Raw genomic sequence first — 27,113 nt, 5'->3', positions numbered from 1 at the left:
TCTGGAAGCATTCAAGATATAGCCAGGAAGTGATCCTTTAAGAATCTGCCTGTTATCTACATCTTCATCAGCAAAGGTTTGATTTCTGTACTTGCTAGTGAAATCCTCTCTTGTCATTTAAAATATTTGTAGCCAACACAGATATGAAAGAAAAGGCCAACCAAAGTGTAATTTAAAAAGCAATCATTTTGGTGAAAACCTTGTGTCTGATGCTCCCTTTATCCAGGATATGGACAGATGAGTAAAGGATGAGTAAAGAAATAAGAACATAAGTGAATAAATAAATAATGGGGGTGGGGTGGGGATAAAGGGTTAAAAAAAGTTGGGTAGATTGAAATACTAGGGTCAATGAAAGAGAGGGGTAAGGGATAAGGGTTGTATGAGTTTTTTCTTTTTATTTCTTTTTCTAGAATCAAATGTTCTAAAAATGATCATGGTGATGAGTAAACAACTATGTGATGATATCGTGAGCCACTGATTGTATAATTTGGATGGACTGTATGTGTGTGAAGATATCTCAACAAAAATATTTTTTTAAAAAGCAATCATCTATGGTGAAATAATCACAATGTGTAATAGGTACAAACTGCTATTTTGCACATCTTGCATCATTACTTGCCCAAGTGTGAGGTGCCGAGGAAGGAATTTTGCATTTAGTCACCTTTTCTCCCCTAGGCTCTTGCCAAGGGTCTTGTATACATAGTAAGCATTCAATCAATGTTTCTTGAACAAATTACTTCATTTAGTACAGATTTCTTAAGGAATGGGTTGGGCAGAGCAAGTCATTTATACAAACAGGTTGTTTTAACAGAATCACCAGCAGACTTAGATTAGGCTAGTGAACGCAGGCTAAGTACTGGTGTACAGGTAAGGCGAGTAGCCAGTTATCTCTTTACAGCTTACTCTAGGTAGCAATCCCCCCTCTTCTGCCACAGACTCTGTGCCATGGGGGAAGGTGGCAGTGGTTTGTCCCAGGGCTGGAATATCAGGGACAAGCCCAGAGGGCCAGCCAACCCTTCGAGGTTATTTAGGCCTTTCTCCTTCACTGCAGCCTCAGTCGGCTGAAGAAGTAGAGAGTGGAAAGGGAGAGTAATGGGTACACGGATCGAAAGTTAATTCAGATTCTCTCCTGAGAGGCCTCTCCTGGCCTCTCCCCCACCATGCACCCTTGCGCTGCCCACACCTCCCAACTCTGAGCCACGAGGTCCAGAGGTCAGAGAACATGTCCTCCAAACTTCCAACTCACTTGGCGGCAGCATCTTTTCGCAGCTGTTCATGCTTCATGAGGAGGTTCTTCCGGTCTCGGAAAGCCTTTCTGACCTTGTACCCTTTGTAGACGGCCTGGATTTTAAAGGCGGCGATGTCTTGAATAGCTGCGATAGACAGGGCACCGTGCTCCAACATGAACTGGATCACTTCATGCCTCTCGCCCAGCAGGGCATAATCAAGGGGTGTGTATCTGAGCAGGAAGATTTTTAAAAAAGGGTTGGAAAGTAATTCAGGCACAGTGAAACTAGTCATATTATTATGGAGCAAAAGGAAACGCCCTTGTGAGGTGTGGAATATTCCCTAGGCAAAGCTACTTGCTCTACTCCAGGGCTCTTTCTTTTTTCTCAAGAAACTCTGAGGGACCAAATGAGGTGAATAGAGCAGGAGGCGGTGTGCTTTGGGCTGCTGACTCTCAACTGCGACTTCTGCTTGCTGGCTCACTGGTTGGGGGCTCTGGGAGCACACGATTTACTTCCCCATGTACCAAAGAATTCCCAGCTTCTATCTGAAAAAGTATTATAAATATTACTCTGTGAGATTCATAAGTTTAAGCCCATGATTCCTGATAGTTAATGTTCATGAATTAGAAACTATATCTCCAAATGGAGTTTAGTATATGAAAAGATTGGCCCTTTAAATCAAGGCAGAAAAGATGGATTATTAAATAAATAGTGTTGGGACAACTGGGGAGCCATCTGGGGGGAAAAAAAGAGATTCTTACATCAAAACTTCTACCAAAATAGATGTTGTGATGGTGGCTCAGTGGCAGAATTCTTGCCTGTCATACTGGAGACCCGGGTTTGATTCCCAGTGCCTGCCCATGCCAAAGTAAATAAATAAATAAATAAATAAATAAATAAATAAATAATAGACTCCGGACGGGGAAATGATCTAAATATAAAAAAGAAACCATGAATGATTAAATAAAAATATTGAAATGGGAAGTCATTTTAAAAAAATGATACAAAACTCAGGAACCATAAAAGATTAATAAATCTGACTACATCAAAACAACAAAACTTTGCAGGGCAAAAAACACTAAAAGCAAAGATAAAAGCTCCCAGCAAAAAAATAACAGTGGCTTCTAAATATATAACAGCATGTTCAACCTTACTCATTTAAGAGAAATGAAAATTAAGACTAATATGAGAAAGCACTTTTCACTGATTATCAGATTAGCAATGATCAGAAAGTTTAATTGCACACTGTGCTGGCAAGGATGTAGGGAATGCATGGGACAGGGTGCAAAGAGGAGTGTCTGCCTTTCTCAGACACTGCTTTAACCTTTAGGGAGAACCATCTGGCAATATCTATCAAAACCATTCATGCATATCCCTTTAACTTAGCCAATTCACTTATAAGTAGTTATCCTACAGATATGCTCTCATGTATGAAATGCTTTATGTACAAAGACATTCATAGTAACACAGTTTGTGACACTAAAAGAATGGGAACAACAACGAAAAGAAGACTGGGAACAACTTCAGTGTCTATAAACAGAAGACTGGCTAATAAAGCATGGGCCATACATATAGTCTCTAAAACACAGCCATTATTGCCATATATGAACAAAGAAGGAAAACCTCCGGAAGGTATTGTTAAATGAAGAAAAAGAAAAACAACAAGAAACAGAATAGTATTATGGCATGCTTCATTTGTATAAAAAAGAGTATATGCCTATAAATTTATCTATATAAAATAAATCTCCATTGTTAAGTGTTACAGCTTGAATTATGTACCTGCCATACACACAAAGAGACTTGTTCAAGTTCTAACCCCAGTCCTGTAAATGTGAATTTATTTGTAAAGAGAATCTTTGAAGATATTACTAAACATCTAATCCTAATCTGGATTAGGGTGAACCCTTAATCTAATATGACTGTTGTCCTTATAAGCAGAGGAAATGTGGACACACTAAGACAGAGACAGACAGAGAGAGAGAGAGAGACAGCCAGGTGACAGAGGCAGAGACGGAGTAATGCCAAAAACCTAGAAGCACCAGAGACTGTTGGCTACTGCCAGAAACCAGGGGAGAGGTGTGCAACAGATTCTCCCTTTGAAGAGGAAGGAGCATGGCCCTGTTGACACGTTGATTTCGGACTTTTGCCTCCAGAACTGTGAGACAATAAATTTCTGTTGTTTAATCCAATTAGTATGTGGCACTTTCTCACAGCAGCCCTGGAAAACTAAGGTAAGTTTCCAAGAAATTGCCGACTGTGACGCCTCTGGGGAGGAAAGTGGTTGTTTTGGGAGTGGGGGGAGATTAGGAAGGGTGTTTAGTTTTCACTGAACCCCTTTTATATCTTCTGAATTTTATGCAATGTACATACAGCATCTTTCTGAAAAGTATATTATTTCAAAAGGATGGGCATTATTGCTATAGAGTTCTATAATTAAATCTCGAGTTGGCTACTTTCTAGATGTGCAATTTTTGGCAAATTCCTTTCTTTAATATACACTTGATGTTTAGAAGTATGAAAAAATTGATAAATACATGGACGAAAGTGACAATCATCTATATTCCCACTCTCAGAAGTAAACACTGTTAATATCTTGGCAAATAAGCTTTCCTTTTTTAAAGAAAAATGATTACTTTGTAAAAATGACTCATATTTTGAGAATTGAAACAATGCATAAAGTACAAAAATTGGACTTTATTTAAAAAAAATCCCAATTCTATTATCCAGAAGTGGTAATAATGATTATCAGTTCTTAAACAACTTGCTTGATGTTTCTAAGCCTCAGCTGTCCTCATCTGTAAACAAGATATACCTCACAGACTTGGCATGAGGGAAACTGAAATAAATGTCAAGAGGATAGCAATGTACCTAGTTCAAAGGAGGCAGTTAATAAACATCAGCTATTGTTGTTAGTACACAACATACATTGCAGCATGGTCTGTGACACCACACTTGCCTATATAGTATTACATGGTACCCAAATTACTATTTATGACCCTGAATACCTACCCCCCTCAGATAACTGTCACTGATGCTGATTTCTCTCTGGGTAACTGACACTAATCCAGTGCAATCAGAGGTCTAATCAGCTGATCTATGAGGTGGGAAAAATTGTGATTATGTAGGTACATGATTAGACACAGAAAATCACCCAATGATTATTTAAAGAAATCATCTCTCTTCAAAATTCACCTAAAAGTCACAGTGAGACAAAAAAGGAAGAGGTTTTCAGAATAAGCAAAGAGTGGTTTGAGCACTTCAGTGAGGAAACTGGATGACAGTCTCTGAGTTTGGGAAGAAGCCCAGTATGCTGACATTAAGGAACCTCCATTTTAGGGCAGTGTGATTTGCCACAAGTGTGTAGGGACCAGGAGGCCACAGAAGGGCACTGAGATAAACGTTAAAATATCAGTTATAAAGAAACAGCATTTTTTTAATTCATAAGAACCTATTTTCATTTACATTCATGTTCTGAAATGCCATTCATAACTGCATTTAACCCAGTGGAAAAAATTAGCACAGAGAACCACAAAAGGGTAGGGCAAACTGAATTCTAGAGATAATGTAGTTCACCACCTTCATTTTAGAAATGAATAAATAGGCCCAGAAAGGTTAAATGACTTGGATAGTTATCTGCAGATAAATTATTTAGATTAGATGAGACTAGAACTAAGACCACCTGACTCTCAGATCAGAAATCCTTCCACAAGACATCTGTTAATTATTTAATAGAGTTTCTTATAGAACGAAAGTACTTCTAAAATCAGTGTCCAAATAGCATATGTATTTAGTAAGCATGATGTTTTAAAATAATTATTAATAGGTAGTATCTTTCAAATAATATATAAACCAGATTATTAAAATCTGGCTTATGAAATGTAAGGCCCAAACTATGCCTTTACTTATTATAAATATGACAAAGGGAAATGATATATAGCATAATACACCATAAAGAACACTGAACTGGGAGTCAGGAGACCTGACTGACATGGGAATTCTCTTAACTTCTCTGAGCTTCTGTTACTTCATTTGAAAAAGGTAAAAAGAAGGAGGGACGAACTAGATTTCTCAGGTCACTTCTGGATTGAAAATTGCATGTTTATGATAAAAATTATGCTTTTACTATGAGAAATTTCAAGCATAAACAAAAGTAGAGAGAATAACATAATAAAACTTTATATACTCATCACCCAAATTTAACAATTTGCACGATTTTTGCCACATTTGCTTCATCCAACTGCCTCTTTTTAATTTTTGCTAAAGAATTTCAAAGCAAATCCCAGAACTCATTTTATCTTTTTATACTTCAGTATTCACCTGTAGGTAATATGGACAGAACCACAATGTCACATATTATGCTAACAAAATTAATAGGACGTCCTTAACAAAACCTAATAACCACTCCATATCCAGATTTCTCAAATTTTCTCAAAAATGTCTGTTTTACAGTTGGTTATTCAAATAAAGATTTTCATCAATTTTGGATTCAAGGAAACACAATAAAAAATCTAGTACAGTTTTAAGAGTGAAGTCTATATTTAGTGTTTAAGGAACTGACCACATTGTAATTATTACTATGGAATCTTTCTTCATCCCAAATTCAATTTAGAAACATTCTAGTACTGTGTGGCTGTCAGATGGTTATTGATTAAAGGCTAGCAGTAGTTGGTGAGAATTATGTCTATATAGTACACATCAAGTGGTTAGTGTCAATGCATGTGAAGTAAAAATTAACACTGCATTGATGGTAACCAGGTGAGATCTGATGTAGATAAAGACAAGAGACAAGATACAATTGGACTTGCCATGTGAGAATGAGTTGACTGGATGAGCAGAATGCCTGAACTGGAATGTCGATAAAAATAAAAGGCAGTTCCAAGTTCTGACATTTGGACATCAAGGTGCACTGTTGATGAAACATTAAAGGAGACTGGGATATTGCCACTGTCTCTTTTTTTATCTATAGATTGGCAAGTACAGTTAGGAGGATTTTTCCTTTGGTCTTGTGGTCTGTAATTAACATGTGGTTACTCTAGGAGGCAGTAAGCACCTTAATTTGTATGGCTATTTAGATCTGAATTTAAAAGATTAGCAGATATATGGCCACTGAGTTACAAAAAAAAAGTTATTTTTTCATTGTCTCTTTTAAAAAACACAAAAAGGCAGTAAATACTGTCTTAGAAGCTTCTTTAGAGAAAAAATCATCATTAATTATTAAGATTTCTAGGGTTTCATAAGGAGAAATCTTTAGTTCTCTTGCAAAACATCAGGGATTGGCTAAGGTAAAAAATCTTAGCCTTGAGGATTCCCTTTGGCTTTTCAGCTTCCTTGAGTGCCCAACCACCCAAATCTTCAAGTCCTTGTCATGTGACTATAATAGAGTGAGTTCTTTCAATCATCGCTTGCAAAGTAAGACAACACGTGTCTGCTTTATTGAATGCTACATGTGCTCTAAGAGTTCCAGAAGGTTCTAATGCAGGTATGAAGCAGGGTGATGCTACTGGGGGCCTGAAAACCACCAATTCAACAATGCAACAGTTATTTACTGAGCACCTGTTTCATGCAAAGCACTGTGAGAAATACAGGGATGACCACTGTCTCCATGGTAAAGGAGTTCTTCATTAGGAAGATAAGTTACACAAAACTGAAACATACTAAGTGGTATAGAGAGGCACAAAGTGCATGAGAGGACAGAAGTCGGGATGCGTGACTGGGATTAGGACAGTCTTCCTGGAGGAGATGACACTGGAACAGAGGAATGATGTGATTAGCAATCATTAGAAATATGATTATGGAAGGCTACTTTGGTAGCAGATAAATTGAATGAGGGAAAGATCAATGGTAGGAAAATTGAGCAGGAGTCATTCAGAAAGAGTCAACAAGTGCTTGAATTAGGCAGTGGTACTGAGGTAATGAGGAGAAGAGGAGAATGACAGGCACTGTGAGGGCATGATGGGAATGATATGGGGAGCAAACAGGTGTATTTGTGGGATATATGAGGAGAGGGTGATAAGCCTGAGCTTAGATATACTGAGCTGAAAATGCTAGTTCATACAGATGGGAAGATTTAGTAGGGAGAGGACAAACTGAACCAAGGAGAAGCACTGCCTCTGAAATGAAAGTCTGGAACTCACTGGCACCCACGTGGCTGCTGAATCCATGGTGGTAGATTAATCACCAAAGGAGACAGGCTAGAGAGAGGAGAGCCAGTCCTTAAAGAATGCTTATATTTAAAAAATTTAAAAATGGAAGAGAAGCCAAAAGAAACAGAGAAGAAGCAAACATATTTGGAAGAGAATCAGGAAAATATACTCTCACCGAAGCTTAGAGAAGAGACAGTTCAGTAAGGTATAGAAGAGTCAACAGAACCAGGTGACGGGGAGATGTCAACAGAGTGGACAGAGAGGAAAACAGATGCTTTTCCAATTAGGAATCTGACAGTGACTATCAGACACAGGCTTCAGTGTAATGATGAGGAAGGAAGCCAGACTGCAAAGGCATGAAGGGTGAGCATGAGGAAAGGGAGGCAAGGAAGACAGTCTGAGAGAAGGACAATTTTATTCACAGGCAAAGGAAAGGAACTTCAGGAAAAAGAGAGTTATTAAAATAATAGATGGAAAAAAAATAATAGATGGAGGAAATAACAAATGGGGAATGGTTCTGGAAGAAGTAGGAAAGAGGAAGGGTCTGGCCCCAGACAAAAGGAATGTTATCTCTGAGATAACTTGCCCAGAGAAAGTGTCTTCTTCTCTAAGAGAAAGAAAGAACTGGTGGTAGCACAGAGGGTAGGGATGGTGTCATAGCAGGCGTCATGTCAGAGTATTCATGAGCAATGAAAATTAAAGCATAGGCCTGGGCTGAAGAGGTCAAGTGTGAAAGTCTGGTTATAAACTCAGCTGTTATCTACAAATGACTAGACTCTTCCTAGATCCAAGACCACCAAGAACCTCTCCTACTTGGACTTTACACTGTATCTTTTTATTGGTCTTGGGTGCCTGACTAACAGCTCCAGTCTAACTCTGTGGATTTCCTATCATTGAAGTTTCCTCATTTGTAAAATGTAAGCTTGCCTCAGGCAATATCTCAAATTCTCAATAGCTATAAAATCCCATGATTCTAAATCAACATTGTATGGAAATTTTGCTCTTGTCTTCTGGACTAGGATTACTTAGTGTAGTGTTTCCTTTAGAACAAATATCTAAAGTTAAGATTTTAAAATCTGACAGAAAATATGTAGGATGAATGGTACACTTTTTTTTTTTTTTAACAACTTACCTCTCTTCATTGTTTTCCATCTGATTAGGGAAAGCAGCAAAGTCTAGTAGTAATTTAATAGCATCGAGGTATCCATTGTTACAAGACCAGTGCAAAGCTGTTCTTCCCTACAAGGAAGAACAGAAGTCAAGCACACCTGGAGTAAGTATTTTGAACATGTGGTTACTTATGTTAACTCAAAAATATAAACAATTTTGGGAGAAAAATATTAAATTTACAATGGAGAAAACGGACAATGTCTTAACCAAGTGATCAAAATTGACACTACCTTAACGGGAATGATGTGCCTCCTGAGGTGAAACTCTGAGAAGTAGTTAGTATCACTTACATAATAGTCCAATCCCCAAATAAAACCTGTATCTATTTATGAGAAAATATAAGACAAATCCAAATTGAGTGAAATTCTATGAAAATAAATGGCCTACATTCTAAAAAAAATTTCAATGTCATGAAAGACAAAAAAGGCATGAAGCACTGCTAGAGATAGAGATATTTTATAATGTTAAAGGAATCAAAGAATAAGATATCATAATCCTAAATCTGTGCATACCTAATATCATAGCTTCTAGAAATATATAGGGCAAAAAGTGACAAAACTGAAAGGGTAAATAGCCAAATCCATAATCACAAGTGGAATATTTTGTCATTTTTCACAACAGTTGATAGAACAGACAAAAAAGCAGTAAAGATACAGAAGTCCTGACAACACAATTTGCAAATTTGAATTAAGTGACCTACATAGAACACTGTATCCAACAATGACAGAATTAGCACTCTTTTCAAGTATACATGGAATATTTATCAAAATCAAACGTGCTGGGCCATAAAGAAAGTCTCAAAAAAATTCAAAAGATTAAAATAATTAAGAGTGTATTTTCTGACCAAAGTACCATTAAGCTAGAATTCAGTGTGATAGTTAGAATAATCCACTCTCCTTCCCTTCAATATCCATGTGCGAATCCCTGGAACCTATGAATATGTTACATTACACGACAAGGGGGAATTAAGGTTGCTAATCAGCTGATCTTGAGATGGGGAGATGATCCTGGATTATTTGGGTGAGCCAAATGTAATCACAAGGGTTCTTATAGGAGAAGGAGGGAGGCAGCTGGATGAGTGTTAGAGCGATACAACATGAGAAAGACTTGACCAACCACTGTTGGCTTTAAAGATGGAGGAATGCAGCCATAAGACAAGAAATGCAGGCAACCTCCAGAAGCTGGAAAAGTCAAGGAAATGGAGTCTCCCCTGGAGCCTCCAGAAGGAAAGCAGCCCTGCTGACACCTTGATTTTACTGTTGTTTTTTTTTTAACATGGGCAGGCCCTGGGAATTGAACTAACACCTTGATTTTAGCACAGTGAAACTCATTCTGGACTTCTGACATTCTGAACATAAGTCACTGAATATGTGGTAATTCGTTATAGCAGAATTGGAAACTAATACAATCAGTAACAAAAAGATAATGAGAAAATATCAAACTACCTGGAAATTAAACAATACTCTTCTAAGTAAGTCATAGGTCAGAGAGTAAATAAAAAAATAAAAAATATTCTGGAGCATGAATGTACAGCTTATTAAAACTTGTAGGATGCAACTAAAGCAGTTTTGAAGAAAAATCATTCTTAAATGAATATATTAGAAAATAATATTAAAAAATAAATGACTTAAGCTTTCAGTAAAAGAATCTTAAAAAAAAAGTAGAAAATCAAACCTGAGGAAAGGAGATGTAAGAAATAATAAAGAATAGACCCCAATGAAATATTAGACAAACTTAAAATATAGATAATCGACAGATGGAAGATATTCCTTTGTAAAGATGAATAAGCAATTTGGAAAATATAAAATAGAAGAGAGGAAAGATGTGTTACCAATATATAAAATGAATAACAGGAAATCACTATAGATCCTGTAGACATAAAAAAGATAAGAGGTTATATGATGAAATTTATTTAAATATATTTGATATTTTGAATAAAATGGATATATTCCTCAAAGAAATACAATTTACTAAAGATGAAAGGAAAATAATTAGAAAATATGAATAGTCTTATAACTAGTAATGGACTGAATCAGTTATTTACAGCTTTTACAGAAAGAAAACCTGAAGAACAGATAGTTTCACAAAGGAGTTCTTCCAAACATTCAAGGAAGAAGTACCACCATTCTTATACAAGCTTTTCAAGAGAACAGAAAAAGGGACTGCATCCTACTTCTTTTGATAAGTTCAGCACTGATTTGCTATCAAAACTTGACAAATACAATACAAGAAAGGAAAATTAGAGGTCACTCTCTCCCATGAACACAGATGCAAAAGTTTTTTAATATTAGCAAATAAAATTAATAATATAAAAATAGAATACATAGAAGTGGAGCTTACTCCAGGAATGCAAGGGGGGAGGGATGATAGATACAGAAATATTATCTGACAAAAATTAAACACCTAATCATGATGAAAAAAAAGAAAAACTCTCCATAACTAGAAACATAAGGGAGCCTACATGAAACATACTGAAAGCTATCTCCCTGAGACATGAACAAGTTAAGGACGCCAGCTATCATTAATTCTCTTCAACACTGTTAGAGATCTTTGCTAGTGCAACAAAGCAAGACAAAGAAATGAAAGGCATATTAACTAACAGTAGACTTGATTGTTTACATAGGAATTCAAAAGAATATACAGATAAAGTCCAGGAATGGGAAAACAGTTTAATACAATATTTCTACAAGAAATTGGAAATTTGGTGAAATGTCAAAAGAACTACAGAATTATAAAAATTGCATCCCTAAATATATGATCATAAAGTACAGATTAACTCATATTTTTAGGAAATCAATTCAGCAGTATATAACTGAGACTAATCACATTCATACCATTCATTACTTTGATTCAATAATCTCATTTATGGGACATTCTAAGAAAGTAATCTAAAAGAAAAAGAACGTTATATGTATAAAGATAATTAATGCAAGATTATTTATAATGAAAAAATAACCAACATGGGAAGTTAATTATTTAATTCTAAATATTTGGGTTAATGCCATTGTTTGGTTCCTGACTCCTTCACTTACTAGTTGAATCACTTTAGGTAAATCACTTATGTTCCATAGCTTCAGTTTCCTCATATGTAAAATGGGAATACTTCTTTTAGAGTTGGTGTGAGGATTGAATGAGTTATTATAGGTGAAGCTCTTAGAACTTTGGAGTATTAAGCATTCATGCTTATGAAAAAAGATTTGATGCCCAATGGAAAAATGTTGGTGACAATTTTAAGTGAACAAAAGAAAATGTATTTTGTAAAATCATGTTGTATACACACATATTCACATGTACATACACACATACATATGCCATGTATAAATTTTTTATAAAAGTTATAAAATTATTCCCATTGTATATTATACTTTGAAATTGTATATGGGTATATACAAAGACTGGAAGAGGCTATAGAAAAATAAAAATCATTTACTTATTTAATGTCTTCACCTCTAATGCCATACCACATTGATCTTTCTAGACTTCTCCCCTCACTGATCTGTAATCTCTCATGCCAATGGTGAGAAACCTGTCTCCGACCATCTGCCATCTATATGTGTTCAGTTTTATTATACATGTATAATGGTTTTACTATGTTTAACAATACCCCTATGGGAAAGAATTTTATCAAGTAGAGTTCACTGCTTATTCCCAGTTTATTTTGCCTTTGGCTTTACTAATTCCACTCATTTCCAAAGATATTTAGGTATCCTTTCCCCATCCACTTTCAGTGAGTTTGTTTCATACATTTGTAGTAGTTAGATTCCTTAATCACATTTGCATGCCATCCTGGGAGCTGCCCATCTCCTACATATTTTTAATTTGCCTAAATTAAAATTTACTCTTTGTACTGTAAAAATGTGTGGGTTTTGCAAATGCATAGTAAAAGGTCTCCACCCTGAAGTACCCTTACTATTCTTTGGTGCATATACCTCAACTTGCTAAAATCCCACAAACCCTTGACAATCACTGAACAACCACTAGCAGGGATAGGGTTTTTTTTTCCTGAATGTGATCATAAATTATGAGGCCTTTTCAGACTGGCTTCTTTCACTTAAAAACATGAATCTGAGATTCATTCATGAATCTTTTGGGTGACCAGATAGCACTTTCCTTTTTTTGTTGTTTTTTTATCACTCAACAGTATTCCATTACACAGATGCACCACAGACTGGTTACCTGTTCATCCTTTGAAGGACATTTTAGTTCACTCCAATTTCTGTCCCATATAATATAAGCTGAAGTAGATATTTGTGTGCAGGTTTGATGTAGACATTTGTTTGCAATACAGTTTCAAACAGTTGGGTAAAGAGGAAATCGGTTGGTGGATCATATGAGACTATGTTCATTTTTATAAAAATCATTATAACTAATGGATTTGTTGATGATATTTTCATTTGGTAAGTTGTTTTACTTAAGTTTACAAGAAAGAAGAAATACTCTAACCACATATGAGCAAACGGGATATAGATAAGACCCAGAATTTCTACCTCTTTGTCTTGAATATTAGGGTCTGCATTATTTTCCATGAGCACCGCCATGCAGTTGATATATCCTCCATATGCAGCACATTGCAGTGGGGTTCTTCCTGCATAATCTTGCACATTTGGATTGATCTTATTTTCTATCAATATCTGGCAAACATCAGCATTTCCTCCTAGCGCTGCCCAATGTAGAAGGGAATGTCCGTCTTGGTCAACTAGATCTACCCTTGCTCCACCTGGAAAAACAAAAACAATGAAGATATATAACATGAAGGACATTTATCAAAAAGAAGTAAAAAAAAATAACAACAAAACCTTAAATGCTTTACTGCTAGCAAAATGCTTTCACATACATTATCTATCTACTTCAATTTTTTAAAGAAGTCTATGAGTTGATCAGGATGGGAATCATTCCCCTTTTACATAATATGAAACTGAAGATCAGGGAGGTGAAGCAACTTTTCCAAAGTCAAACAACCACCAATAGATTGACAGGAGTGGAAGCTGTATTTCCTCATGCCAGGTTTAATGCTCTTGCCTCCATCCCTCTACTCATGTGGCTCACTGTCCTCCCCTCCTGTGTATCTATTTACTCACATGGCTATGTAAAGCTTTATTTCAACTGAGCACGTAAGAGTTCCTACATTCTGAGAGTGATTTATTAGATGTTCCCTTAATAACTAACCTTTAATAAGTGTCTGAATCACATCTTTGTGTCCCATCTCACAGGCTCGGAAAAGTGGAGTATGTTTCATCACATCGGTAGCATCTACTAGAGCATTATTTTCCAACAATAACTTCACGGTGCTGACATGGCCAGAAAGGGCAGCAGCATGTAAAGCTAAAAAGGAAGCAAAAGACAAAACCTTTAATTACAACTTTACCTTTTTCTTATTCTAATCATGTGCCTTTTCCTCTTTTGATTTCCTCACCATTTTGGCTAAATGAAATCTAATTTTCAGGATCCTCATTTTTTTTTTCACTTCCTTCATACTCATATGTATTGTACATATTTTATTCCTTTCCTTCTACCTTTCTCATCTTACTGTTTTCTTGTTGATCTCAAATAGCATTCTCTTCTCAATTACTAGTTTATTATCTTTTCCTTTTTCTAAGAGACCAAGAGAAAAAATGACAAAGAGAAATGATTTGAACAGTGGAGGCATTTCTGCCCACCATCCCCCTCAGTGAGCATATGGCCCTGAGAGATCTTGTACCTGGAAATATCAATTTATTGAGTCTTCAGGCTGTTAGGTGTGCTGTTCCTTTGTTGGCTTATGTGTGCACATGGTACTGAAAGTATGTGTAGCTTGATGCACTCAGTGTGTTTTTCATACAACATGGCTCCAAATGTTTACTTCATCAGAGCTCAATTTAAAAAACAGCAATTTTTTCAATATTGGAAAATAACTGAGAGATGGAGTGTGGTCTCCTTTCTGGTGCTTTCCTAAGGGTTTTTGGTGGGGTTTTTTTTTTTTGTATGTTTTATGGCAGGAGTCCTATTTCATTCTTTTTCCATGTGAGTATCCCATTATTGCAGCACCATTTGTTGAATTTTTTAGTGTTTGTTTTTTGGAAGTGCATGGGCTGGGAATTGAACCCAGGTCTCCTGTACGGCAGGTGAGAATTTTACCCTGAACTATCCCTGCACCCCCTCCTAAGGGGTTTTAAGGAGTAATTTTGACAATATTTGATTTTCATGTAACACAGATCTCTGCTTATATTATTCCACTGTAGTGTTTGACTTCTGTCATCAATCCTTAGGTGTGAATTTGCCAATTCCTTCTATATATTATGACTCCATAATACTTAGAAGAAGAGTTTCTTTCTTGATCCATGGATCAAATCTGTGATGCATGTAAAAATGCAGATTCCTGGGAATTTGAAAACGTACTAGGAATTCAGCAGGTAACAAAATAAGATTTGTGGTCCCAAGAAAATATTAGGAAGTAACAGATGATATTTTTAAAGTAATAAAGGGCATTTTCATATGAGACTGAGGGCTATGTTACATTGGTCATTAGGGAAAGCCTTCCTGAGAAGCTGACATTTAAGTTGATACGGAATCAAAATTAGGAAAAAAACAAATAGCAAAGTAGAGATCTGGAAAGAGAGAGTATTTTGGGCAAAGGGAACGTTGTTGTAAGGACAGGAATGGATTTGTGAGTTTAGGGAAGGCAAGGGTGGCTACAGCACAGTTGAGAGAGGTCTGAATGGTAGAATGGGCCAGATCATAACTGGTCATAGAGGAAGAGTGCAGAAAGACTGGAAAGTGATATTCTTTAACTTATGCTTTAAAAAGATCTTTGCAACTGGTCTGAGGAGCATGGATTACAGTAGAACATAATATAAAGCAGGGAGAGACCAGTTAAGAGGCCTTTGGGTGAGAAATGATGGTAGTTTGGAGTAGGGTGGTAGTGGTGGAGAAGGAGAGAGGTAGAAAGATTTAGTATATATTTAGGAGGTGGAGTCAACAGGGTTGCTGACAGGCAAACTACCACTGCTATGTAGGAGAAGCATTACTCTGATGCTGCTGACAGATCAGGAAGTGAAAAAAAGAATAGGATGCAAACAGGAAGATGCAAGTCCCTTGTCCATCTTCGAGTCTTCTAGTTTCCCTCTACAGACCTGTACTGACAGATTATAACAGGGACCCTGCTGGCAAAGGCAAATGGAATTTGCAGAGCCCAGTCCTCAAACTGCAGAGATAGTACTGAAGCCAAGGGACAACAGTTTAATAACTAGTACAATTATAATGCCATTATCATACCTAAAAATTGTTAGCAAGAATTCTGTAATATTATCAAATATCCAGATAGTGTTCATATTTCCTGATTATTTTATAATTTATAATTTTTAAATAGTTTATTTGTTTGGATCAGGATCCAAATAACTTCCATACACTGCTACTGGTAAGACTCTTCAATGGGAAGGAAAAAACAACCCTGTGGAGGGACAATGCAGAGGAACCTACCTTGACAGAAGATAAATGTCAGGAAGTCACCTCTGATGTGTGATAAAAAACCATAAAAGAAAGAACCAAGAGAATGAATGAATCTGAGAGAAATTTATGTCTGAACGCCAACTTCAATACAGCAGAAAGACACTTTTAGTCAAAACAATAAAGGTATCCTAACCTATACTTTCTAAAAATACATGAAAAAGTTTCAGTAAATGAAAGGCTTTGATAAAATGAAAGATGGTATACTGCATAATGAAAGTCTGACAAAAAATTAAATGATCAGACCACTAAGAAATCCCATGTTCTATGTGTCTGCCCTGTTCTTCTCCTAAGAAACTTACGGTCCGTTGGGGCACTGATAAAGAAATACTTTGAAATTCAGTGTCTTTATCATAAAACTAGTATTGCCTGAACAAGCACATGTGATAATTTAGAGGATATGGTGGTCCAGTTATAGGGAGGGAAGTTATTAGGTGTATCAAACTGCCTCACCCCCACCCCCACCCCCTATGCTGTATCAAAAGTTTTGGCAACTAAGAAGGACCTTACCCAGGACAACAGGTAGTTGCGAATGGCTCTAGTATATTTCTACAAAAACAATTAAGCAAATAAACAAAAAGCAGCCCACAGCTAAGAAGCCCACTGTTGAGTTTTTATCCTATTTGGTGTTATTCTGTTTGTGATTTTTTTTTTTTTTGATTTGCAGTTAGAGTATAGGGACATAAGGAAGAGACCTCTTGGTTGACAATGAACACTGAGAAAACTTGTACCTCTCTTATTAACCAACACATAGTTAAAGGGTTTTCTTGCTAGAGAAAAATATTTAAAAAACATCTAGTGAGAGCTTTTAATGCAAAGCTTTTAAAATCATGGGGAGGTTACTTCTAAAACGGGAGATTTGGGGTGAGTCAAGGCTATTAAAAACTGAGTCAAGAACATAGTAAATGAGACTGATGAGACTATACTTAGATATCTGTAATTCTCTAAAATATAATTCTAAATTTTTGAAAATATAATTAAAATAATAAATATGAATAGTTTTAAAATATAGATTTATGCTTATTTACCCAAAGATAAATGATCAGAAGAGTACCCATAATCATGCCTAAAGTGCAATGAGTTTTAAACCAGCTGCCACTATTTGCCTAGCAGAAACATAGGCTAATTTTAGCCATGATACTTAGAAGAAATAAAGCCTTTGGAGTGAGAGAGAAGATGGCAAACCCAATGTTATAAAGTGAATATGAAAACAGTACTATATTAGGAGGAATGATTTCAAGTTACTATTTGACAAGTTTCATAGCACCATCTACACTTTGGGACCTGAACGAAAGAAAACTGAGTATATCTCCCAGTTCTTACCTGTACCTCCATATTTGTCTGCCATGTTAATATCAATGTCAGATTTTAAACTCAGCATAGTCCCAAGGACATCATCACTGCCTTTCCCAGCAGCCCACATAAAGGATGTTCTTCCTTCAAGGTCTGAATCATCTTTCACTGACGGATGTTTTAAAAACACTTTAACTGTTTCCTGTAAGAAAACCTCATTTAAAAAACTGAGACAATACAGTGACATTTCTATGGTAATAAAGCCACTATTGCATGTGACTTCCAATAGGAAGCAAAGTATTTTCCCCTGATTTTGAATCAAATCTGTTTATGAACAACAAAAGCACAATTTCATTGAAAATAGTCCTTGCACATCAGTTTTACTTTGCATACAATGGAATACTTCTATTCAACTTGTTCATAATTGAGAATAATCATCTTCAATCAAGTTCAAACACTAATTAGGTTAGAAATCACTGTTAGAGATGAAGTGACAGTTAAAAGACTCAGAAGTATAAACAAAATCTGGTACACACACACACACACACACACACACACACACACACACACACAGGAATATTATGCAGCCCTAAAAAGGAATGGAGTCCTGCTACATGTTAAGTGAAATAAGCCAGACACTAAGGAACAGATATTGTATGATTCCACTTACACGAAATAATTAAAATATGCAAGTTCACAGAGACAGAAAGTAGAATATGAGTCATTAGGGAAAAGAGACAGGAGGAATGGGAGCTAATGCATAATGGTGCAGGGTTTCTGTTGGGGTGATGGGAAACTTCTGATAATGGATGGTGGTGAGAGGAGCACAATATTGTGAATGTGACTAATCCCACTGAATTGTGTGCTTGGATGTGGTTCAGATGGGAAATTCTATGTTGTATATATGTTTCTACAATTAAAAAAGAGAGGGATAGAGACAATAACAATGAAGGGCAATACATGATTCCAGACTGGATCTAATAATAGAGGAGAAAATACCCAAAAGAACACTATTGGGACATATAAAAAAATTGGAATATATAGACTATAAGCTTTATATCAATGTTAAATTTCTGAACTTGATAGCTATAGTTAAGGTAGTTACATAAGTGAATATCCCTGTTCTGAGGAAAAGTATATGGAAATGTTAAGTGTTCAAAGGGCATAATGTATATAACCAATTTTCAAATATTTAGAAAGTAGATGAATAGAAAGATAGATTAGACAGATAGAATCATACTGCAAATGTGGAAAAATGTTAAAAGTTATTTGGAGGGGGATATATGAAAGTTCTCTATATGGGTTTTGTATAATTTTTGCAATTCTCCTGTAAGTTAGAAATTATTTCAAAATAAAAAGTTTATAGAAAAAGACTCAGAAGTATTCAGTATCATGACCCACATTAAAAAACAGGTTTTCTAGGACATCTTACACGCAGAGACCCATATATTCAGGCATGCCTGCTGAGAAGATAAATACATCCTCTCACTGTGTGTTTTGTTACTATAATTTTAAAAATGGTTGGGATATTTATTGAATAATGATGGCTGGTTACTGAAAAATGCACTGCTCAATTCACTCCAACAAATATTTATTCAGTAATTCTTATATTCAAGGTCCTTCTACCATGGAAACATACAAAAATTAGGATTGTTTGACAATTTTAATAGTGCCTGGAGTATTTTAGTGGGGATTAATATTCGTAGCATTTAAAATAGTCTCTTTCCTCGGAACCCAGATTCTTACAAACTTTTTGGAAAATAATAGAAACTTTTGCTTGAATGGAAATAGAACAGTTTAATTTATAAAAAAATTCTGGAGGCTGTGAGCTGGCCAAATAAGTATGCAAAAATGTTGAGTCTCAATATTTTGGAGCATAAATGAATTTAGGGGCTCATCTAATCTAGTCCCTCATTTTACAGATGAAGACATTTAGGTTCAAGGTCAAACAAATATTGGTGGCATATACAGAAATAGATCCTAGGGCTAAATCATAGCACTCTTTCCAGTGCATTGTACACTGCTTCCTAATCTTAAAGCTGTTGAGTTACTAAGGTATTAAAGCTTAGTACCACTAGGATCTAGTGTGTATGCTCATGTGTATTTGAATAAATACATCAATTTTTTAAAAATTGGTGATTTTGTAGTTTGTTTTATTTTACTAATTTGCAAAAATTTCTTTGTTGATTCTGTTTTGTTAATGAAGAATGTTTGCAGGTTGTATTTTATTTTATTATATTTTATTTTTGGTGTTTTTAAAAAAGAGAGCTGCAATTTCTTGTGAGTTAATAGGGTCCAAGGAGATTCAAGGGGTATGAATTTTTTTTTTTAACATGGGCAGGCACCAGGAAGCACACCCGGATCTCTGGCATGGCAGGCAAGAACTCTGCCACTGGGCCACCACTGCCCGCCGTGAAATTTTGAGTTTAAAAAATTTGCATAATTATTTAAAATCAACTCCAGAATTGGCAGACTATCAAAGCAAATATTTCTTTGAATAAACATCCGTAATGTTCTACCATTCTTTTTTATTCCCATTAGATAGTTTTCAGTAATTACTATTTATCTGTACATACGTTAAATTTGGAGACAAAACCTGAGTTCAGGATCTTGGGCAAGTAATTTAATCTCTTAAGGACCTTGGTTTCTTCCCCTGTAAAAAGAGGATAGCATGACCTATTTTATAGACTTCTACTGAATTATAGACTGAGTTACGATTTCCTAAGATTGAATAGACTGGGTCAAGTGAATATCTTCTCTATTTATAATAAGAGAGAGGTCTCCTTGAAATACTATTTTATATTTTTCTGAGGTCTTGGGAGATAATACAAGATAATGGTTTGCCAAAACTCTAGATGATGAATAGAATAATCTTTTATAATTGAGGGGAAGGAAGGATGATTGCTGGAGTTGTTCTGGGTACTGGAGAGAAAGAAGGGTGGGAAACTAAGATATTTTAGCAATGTAAAGTTTCAGTGGTTCAGTTGGGGATGTCAGGAAGAGGGAATGATACTATATGGTATGTTTTATTAGTTTTTAAAATTTGTTTAATTAAAAAATTTTTGTTTGCATGGTCTGGGAATTGAACCCAGGCCTCCCACATGGAAGGTGAGCACTCTGCCACTGAACCACCCATGCTGATGATATTTTATGTTTAAATGATCATAATTTTGTGAAACCAAGGGTTTCATTCTGCACACACATGTTGAAGGCAGTAAAATCAAACTGTGACTGTTTTAACGTGTGCCTCTGGATTAATATTGGTTCTTGGTGGATATTCATACCCAGGAAGCTGAAGCAGCCTAAACATTAGCATTTTGCTAGGTGGACTGAGTAACATAATGGATGAGACAGTGCTCTGTAAACTATAAAACTTTATAAAGAAAGAACTATCAGCAACATTCAACATTTTTGGAAATATCAAAAATTCATATTTTTGCTTTCTCAGCTGTCTAATATATATAATTATTAGTACTGGTAATATGAAGATATTCTATTTCTTGAGTGGCTGCTCTATGCCAAAGACTGCAATGGGCACTTGACATAAATTTTCTCTAATCTTTATAACAATCTTGAAAGAAAAGGTATAATTAACCTCACTTTATATATGAAGAAACTAAGACTCAGAGAGATTAAGAAATTTATGCAAAGTCACACAGTAGGAAGCAGCACAGTCAGGATTCTGGCCAAGGTTTGTCTAGTTCCAAAACTTTACCACATTGTCTTCAGGTCAACTATAGATTGAACACTACAATGTTCTTAGTGCTATAAAAGTGAGCAAATTGAAGTACACTTACAGTGAAGTAAAATGTTACATTTGAACATTAAAATAAAAACTGCATAAAATTTAACACGTGACTAATGACTACAAAAACTTAGAGTATCATTCGCATCACAGAGTTAACAGTATGAACAACTGTTAGAGAACTGCTATACAAACACAAATGAATGGATGGAAAACTGGTTCAATTTGAATGAAACTGAATTGTATTGATGTCAATTTCCCATTTGTGACATTACACCATAGTTTGTAAGACATTACCATTGGGAGAATGAAGACTACTTTGGATCTCTCTGGATTATTTCTTATAACTGCATGTGAATCTACAATGATCTCAAAATAAACATTTAATTGAGAAAAAGGATAATTGCTATGTTTTACTTACAGCAAAATTACTCTGTGCTGCATAGTGCAAGGGTGTTGCCCCTTGACTGTCGGATGGGATTGTTCCAGACTTGTTTCTTTCTAACAGGAGATGGACAATTTGTGCATGACCTGAAAGCAGACACAACAATGTTGTTATCACACCAAGGGAAGTTAATAAACTTATAATATACTTGAAGGAAAGTGATTAGAAAGATCACTAATACATAATACCACATTCAAAATGTTTTCTGAGTAGTAGTCCCCAATGCAGCCTCTTCTAACTTCTCACTAAAATCTTCTGATAATATATTATGAGAACAAGGTGAAAAATTATTAATACTAAAAACTTAATGCTTCAATCAGAAAGAAAGTGTCATTAATTATAATTGCCAGGCTGGGAAAGAAAACTGTATTAGGTATCAGTTCATTTCATCCCTGGCTTCACTTTCTTAAACTGCCTGTAAAAAAGGAGGTGAGCGGCTTTAGAACTAGTTCCTCTAGGCCATCTTTATCTATTTGTCTCAAGGTTTCACTGCCTGATCAGTCAGAATTGCACAGCTGTTCTCTTCAACTATGTAGGTGTTGCTCTGCAAGGCACATAAAGTGTAATACAGTCTCTCTGCCTCTGAGGACTCCTATCAATTACCTCTAACTTCCCTCCCCCATACTTTAAAAATCTAGGCAGAGATTTCAAATCCCAGAAAACAAGCAGCGGGAATAATGAGGGGATGGTGGGAAGATCTAGCACAGATTCTGGAGGATGTGGTCTGACAATATAAGAACTGTAGAAAGGATCAAATAATTAAAAAAAAAACACCCTCATAATACTATATATAGGAAACTGAACTTCATATACTCTATTGCTTTGACATATTTGGGAACCAGGAAATGAAGATGTCACATTAGCAGAGCAAGGGTATGCTATGGGAAAGCTAGGCAGAAAAAAGAATTTGAGTGAGAGTGGTAGTCATCTACTGCTCTCTAGCTATGGTTTGAGATAGAGTTCTCCATAGCACAGATGGTCAAAAATAGGATCAAAGGCAATCTATGCCATATAGCTCATTTGAACATATCGCATTTTGTTTCAGAAATAAAGAGAAAAAATGAGCAAAGTCTATTTGAAAACATATTATAGGACTGAGAAAATCGGACACCATTAGAAAGATAGAGAAAAAGCATACCTCTGAAAACGATCTAGAGAAGGATCCAAAAGTCAATTTCAGAAATTGTTTGGCTCTTCAATTTAGTGCAAAAGAGATGGCCTCCATGAAACAGAAACAGAATATTCTAGAAGAAAACAGGCTGAAATAAAAAGGTAATAGGAGGAGGTGTAAAGGATATAAAATGAGATAAAAAGAAATAGGGATGAGAGAAGAAATCAAAGTGTGATATAAAATATAATTTACATTGGAGAGAGAAAGAAAACAGGATTTATGGAACAAAAAGTCAATTTAATGATGTGAAGACAAATTTGAGATGATATGCCAGAATGCAGAAGGAAAGAAAAAAGGGATGAAACTGAACAATGAAATGGTCTAAATAATAATTATAAATCTGATTATAAAACTATGAAGATGTAAAAACAATGTTCAAGATACAATATACTGTAAAAATAATTATAATAATAATGGATTACATTGATGCACATTAAAAGGGTGATAAATGCACATTAGAATGGTGCTCAATTCTTTGTCTTAAACAGGTGGGAAACAATAGATGCAGTTTTGTTTTTGACTCTAATTCAGGCTTAAGAAAATTTCCATTAAATTTTAAATTAATTAATAGAACTTAAACCCCCTTTTAAAATATTAGATAATTTAAAACCAAATAGCAACAGCAGCAAATTTGGTCCCTATACCAAGAGGCAGAAAACAAAGAAAACAGGAAAAAAAAAATACCCCCCAAAAAAATTAAGGAAAAACCCAAAACACTAGTAGTCCTCAGAGAACTGAATAGTAGAAAAAAGACCAAATTAGATCTGTTCTAACAATAATAATTAATGGATAAAGTCCTTCATTAAAAGAGAAAGACTCTCAGATTTCCCAATACCATAAAAATTAGACACATACATACACTCTTTCATCTAAAGGGAGACTTCCAAAAAGGTTAAATACAAGGGACATCAGGAAAATATGAAGGGAAAAATTAAATATCATGAATTAGCATAACATAAAATTAAAGCCCCTATCTCCAAACAAAATAAAAGCATTGAATGTGAAGAGGATTATTTTACATTATATTTTATCAAGGAATGTGCATTACTTTTTTTGTTTTGTTTTGTTTTAATCTTTTTTTTAATTTAAGAAAACAAATAACACACTTAGAACCAACAAAAATGGGTATAATTAGTTAGCTTAACCATAGGCATATTTAAATAATGTATCCATATAATCACTGTAAAACCTGTGTTTGTGCAGTAAGTTTTATAAACCAATTTAAAATTAAGGCAACAAGGAAAAAAATCTACAAATTCAGATAGCAAAGTTTTTATATTCTAAATACTAAACACTAACTTAGATACCATTTTATAATAAAAGTGAGTTAAGGCAAGATGTCAAAATTAAAAACTCATATATAAAAATAAACATATTTCTAAAATTTAAGCACCCAATAGAGGGATTTAGGTATGAAATAATGCTGCATGGAAATTCAAAATTGAAGTAATTAAATAGGAGGTGGGAGGGAACAGGAGAAGGCCTAGAAAGTTCCTCATACTGTTGATTCTTTGATTCACATTCAACTTACCTAGTAAAGCTGCCCAGTGAAGCGGGGTTCGAAATAAGTTATCATATGATGTTATATTGCAGCTTTCATAGGAGGTTAAGACATCGACCACTGTCACATTTCCATCAGCAACAGCAAAGTGAAGAGGTGTTCTGCCTTCATAGTCTTGCCAGTTGAGTAAAGACTCTGTTGGAGCAGCATCCTGTTTTTAAGGAACCAGAGACTTCAGATACACATGGGATCCTCCATAAATCATCTCTGACATAAATATTAAATGTATAATTTTCAAAACAAAACCAGACGTGCATACTCTTAGCACAAGTAGAATAATAAAATTACAAAGGTTATAGTCTAAATCTTAATTTTTTCTCAATCTTTAACTATAAAAAGTATAGAAAATAATATAATAAACACCACAAACCAACTATCTACATTAAATAGATGTCAACATTTTGTTTAACATGCTTTCATGTCTGTTATGGATTCTGCTAAAGCTGCATGCTTTTGTTCTTCTACTGCATATGTCGGCATCCATAAAAATATATAACTTTTACACATATGTTTTCAACATTTACTTTTATGACATTATACCATGTATATCCTTTGGCAACTCTATTTTCTTGACATTATACTTTTGAGTATCTATGTTGACACTAATTCATTTGTTGAATGCATAAGTAAGCCACATTTAGTTATCCATTACAAATTTTAGCAAGTGTACCACACTAATGCGAGGTGTTTCTAATAGGGTGGTATATGAGAACTCTGTATATGCATGATTTATCTGTAAACCTACAACTTCTCTAATGAAAAATAAATTAATTTAAAAAAGAGATAAAAGCAATATATTTTCCAGAACTGAGATACAATAATCAGAATTTATACAAAACAAGATTAAAAATGCCATACCTATACACATTGTAGTAAAACTCTAGAATGCCAAAGAAAAGAGATTTAAACATCTAGAGAGAAAAGATAGATCATCTATAAAGGAATGATAATTAGACCAATAATAGACTCCTTAGAAGCAGCCAATAATAGACTCCTTAGAACTAAGCAACAATGAAAGGCAGAAAGTGGCAGAATAGTATTCTGAAATGGCTGAGAAAAATAACTACTTAGTATTGTGTACACAGCAAACTATTTTTTCAAGAGTAAGGTTGAAATACAGATATGCTTAACAATTAAAGATGTTCTACGCCAAATAAGTTCTAAGGAATATATTTCAGGAGTTAAGATAATAACCCTAGAAGGAAAATTTTAAGATTCAAGGAGGAATGCAGAGCAAAGATATTAGTTAATGGGTAAACAAAAATAAGTACCCAATGTATGTACAAAGTAATGATATTTTTTAAAAGTCTAATTTATGTCTGAAAAGAAAACAGGACTAAATATATTGGACTTCTACAGCATGTATGTTGGAAGTTGGGTAGGAGTGATTAGAAAATTTCACACAATCTACTAATAACATTCAGAATTAAAAAGAAAGTTTAGTAAGTTGATTAGATATATAATAAATATACAAAAACATCAATTGCATTTCTATACACCTGCAACAACCAGTTTACCATAATTCTAAATATATTCTAAACTGTTCAAAGTGACACTGTTTGTAAAAGAAAAAAAAAGTGGAAACAGTTCAAATGTCCATCAGTAGCAAAATGAATAATGTGTGGTTTATTCATAAATGGAATTATATATAGCAGTAACAATGAACATATTACAGCTACACACAACAGCAGATGAAATCACCAGTATAATGTCGAACAAGGAAATCAAGTTGCAAAAAAATACATATGGTATGATTCCGTTAAGATGAAGTAAAAAAACATAAAAGATTAAATGATAAAATTGTTTAGAGATACAAATATATGTGGTAAAACTATAATAAAAATCAGTGGAATGATAAACACAAAATTGAAGATAATGATTACCTCTAAGAGAGGAGGGAACAAAACGATACTGGCAGGTACCACATTCAGGGACTTTAAAGGTAATCGATAAAGTACTTTTTTCTTAAATTTGGTGGTGAGATCACGAGTATTTGTTGTTTCCTTATTCTTTAAATCTTATATAGATTTTTAAAATATTTATTTGTATCTGTTCACCATTTAATAAAAACAATTATAAAACAAAACTGGGGACTGATAAATATTATTTCAGAATAGCAACTGATGCAGACACATATGGGTGTGGCACTGCGGGAAAGAATATCTTTGAGAAAATTGGCACATGGGAAACTTCTATGCAGACTTAAATAATGTTGTAAAAATATTCTATTTCTTGAGTGATGAGTCCTCATGTTTGTGGAATTCTTTTCCATCATAATATGCACATATGTCATATATGCATTTGTATATAGTGAATATTATATAATAAAAGTATTTTTAAAGGCCATCCAGGTCTAGCAGACCATTGTACTCACCAGAATGCATCTCACTGTATGAACAGCACTTGGATCTTTATGGTTGGCTGCCCAGTGAAGTGGGATCTTGCCTTCGACATCTGGAATCCCAATGTTGGAATCATGCTTAATGAGCAGTTTCACATGCTCAGGGTTATTGTAGTAGGCACTCCAGTGCAGAGCTGTTTGCTGTAAAAATTGAGACATTCTCAAACAATAACCAGAACTAACATGTCCCAGGCTTTTATCATGTGACAGACACTGTTCTGAGAGCTTGATATATTTTATCTCACATCATCATGACATCTCTGGGAGCTAAGTACTCTTTTTAATTTGTATGTGACTGATGAGGAAACTGAGGCACAAGAAGGATTAGTAACTTCTCCAAGGACATTCAGGTAGTAAGTGGCCAAACTGAGAATTTAACCAAGCAGTCTGAATTCAGAATCTGGCCTCTTTAATCATGATAGACTTTTAGGCCATCAAGTTCTAATAAATGATAATACTGAGAAAGAGAAAAA

At 34.9% G+C, this 27,113-nt stretch overlaps 1 protein-coding gene across 7 annotated transcripts in view; it reads right to left on the bottom strand.

The window, feature by feature from the left end:
- INVS (inversin) overlaps positions 1–27,113 on the bottom strand; it is a 224,476-nt gene that overhangs the window by 34,173 nt on the left and 163,190 nt on the right. For 6 of the 7 annotated variants that reach the window (XM_077140262.1, XM_077140265.1, XM_077140261.1 and 3 more), the window contains 8 exons: positions 26,614–26,781; positions 24,210–24,390; positions 21,484–21,593; positions 17,348–17,519; positions 13,709–13,864; positions 13,030–13,259; positions 8,505–8,611; positions 1,247–1,459 (listed from right to left, as the gene is read on the bottom strand). In XM_077140262.1, the coding sequence (XP_076996377.1) occupies positions 1,247–1,459; positions 8,505–8,611; positions 13,030–13,259; positions 13,709–13,864; positions 17,348–17,519; positions 21,484–21,593; positions 24,210–24,390; positions 26,614–26,781 (1,337 nt within the window). Of the gene's footprint in view, positions 1–1,246; positions 1,460–8,504; positions 8,612–13,029; positions 13,260–13,708; positions 13,865–17,347; positions 17,520–21,483; positions 21,594–22,645; positions 22,738–24,209; positions 24,391–26,613; positions 26,782–27,113 lie in introns of those variants that run through there. The other variant, XM_077140268.1, reaches the window with a different exon arrangement.

The sequence above is a fragment of the Tamandua tetradactyla genome, chromosome 2, assembly GCF_023851605.1.
Source record: "Tamandua tetradactyla isolate mTamTet1 chromosome 2, mTamTet1.pri, whole genome shotgun sequence".
In the NCBI taxonomy this organism is placed as follows: Eukaryota; Metazoa; Chordata; class Mammalia; order Pilosa; family Myrmecophagidae; genus Tamandua; species Tamandua tetradactyla.
The sequence above is the reverse complement of the archived record's forward strand: the minus strand, read 5'-3'. Positions and strand labels throughout refer to the sequence as shown.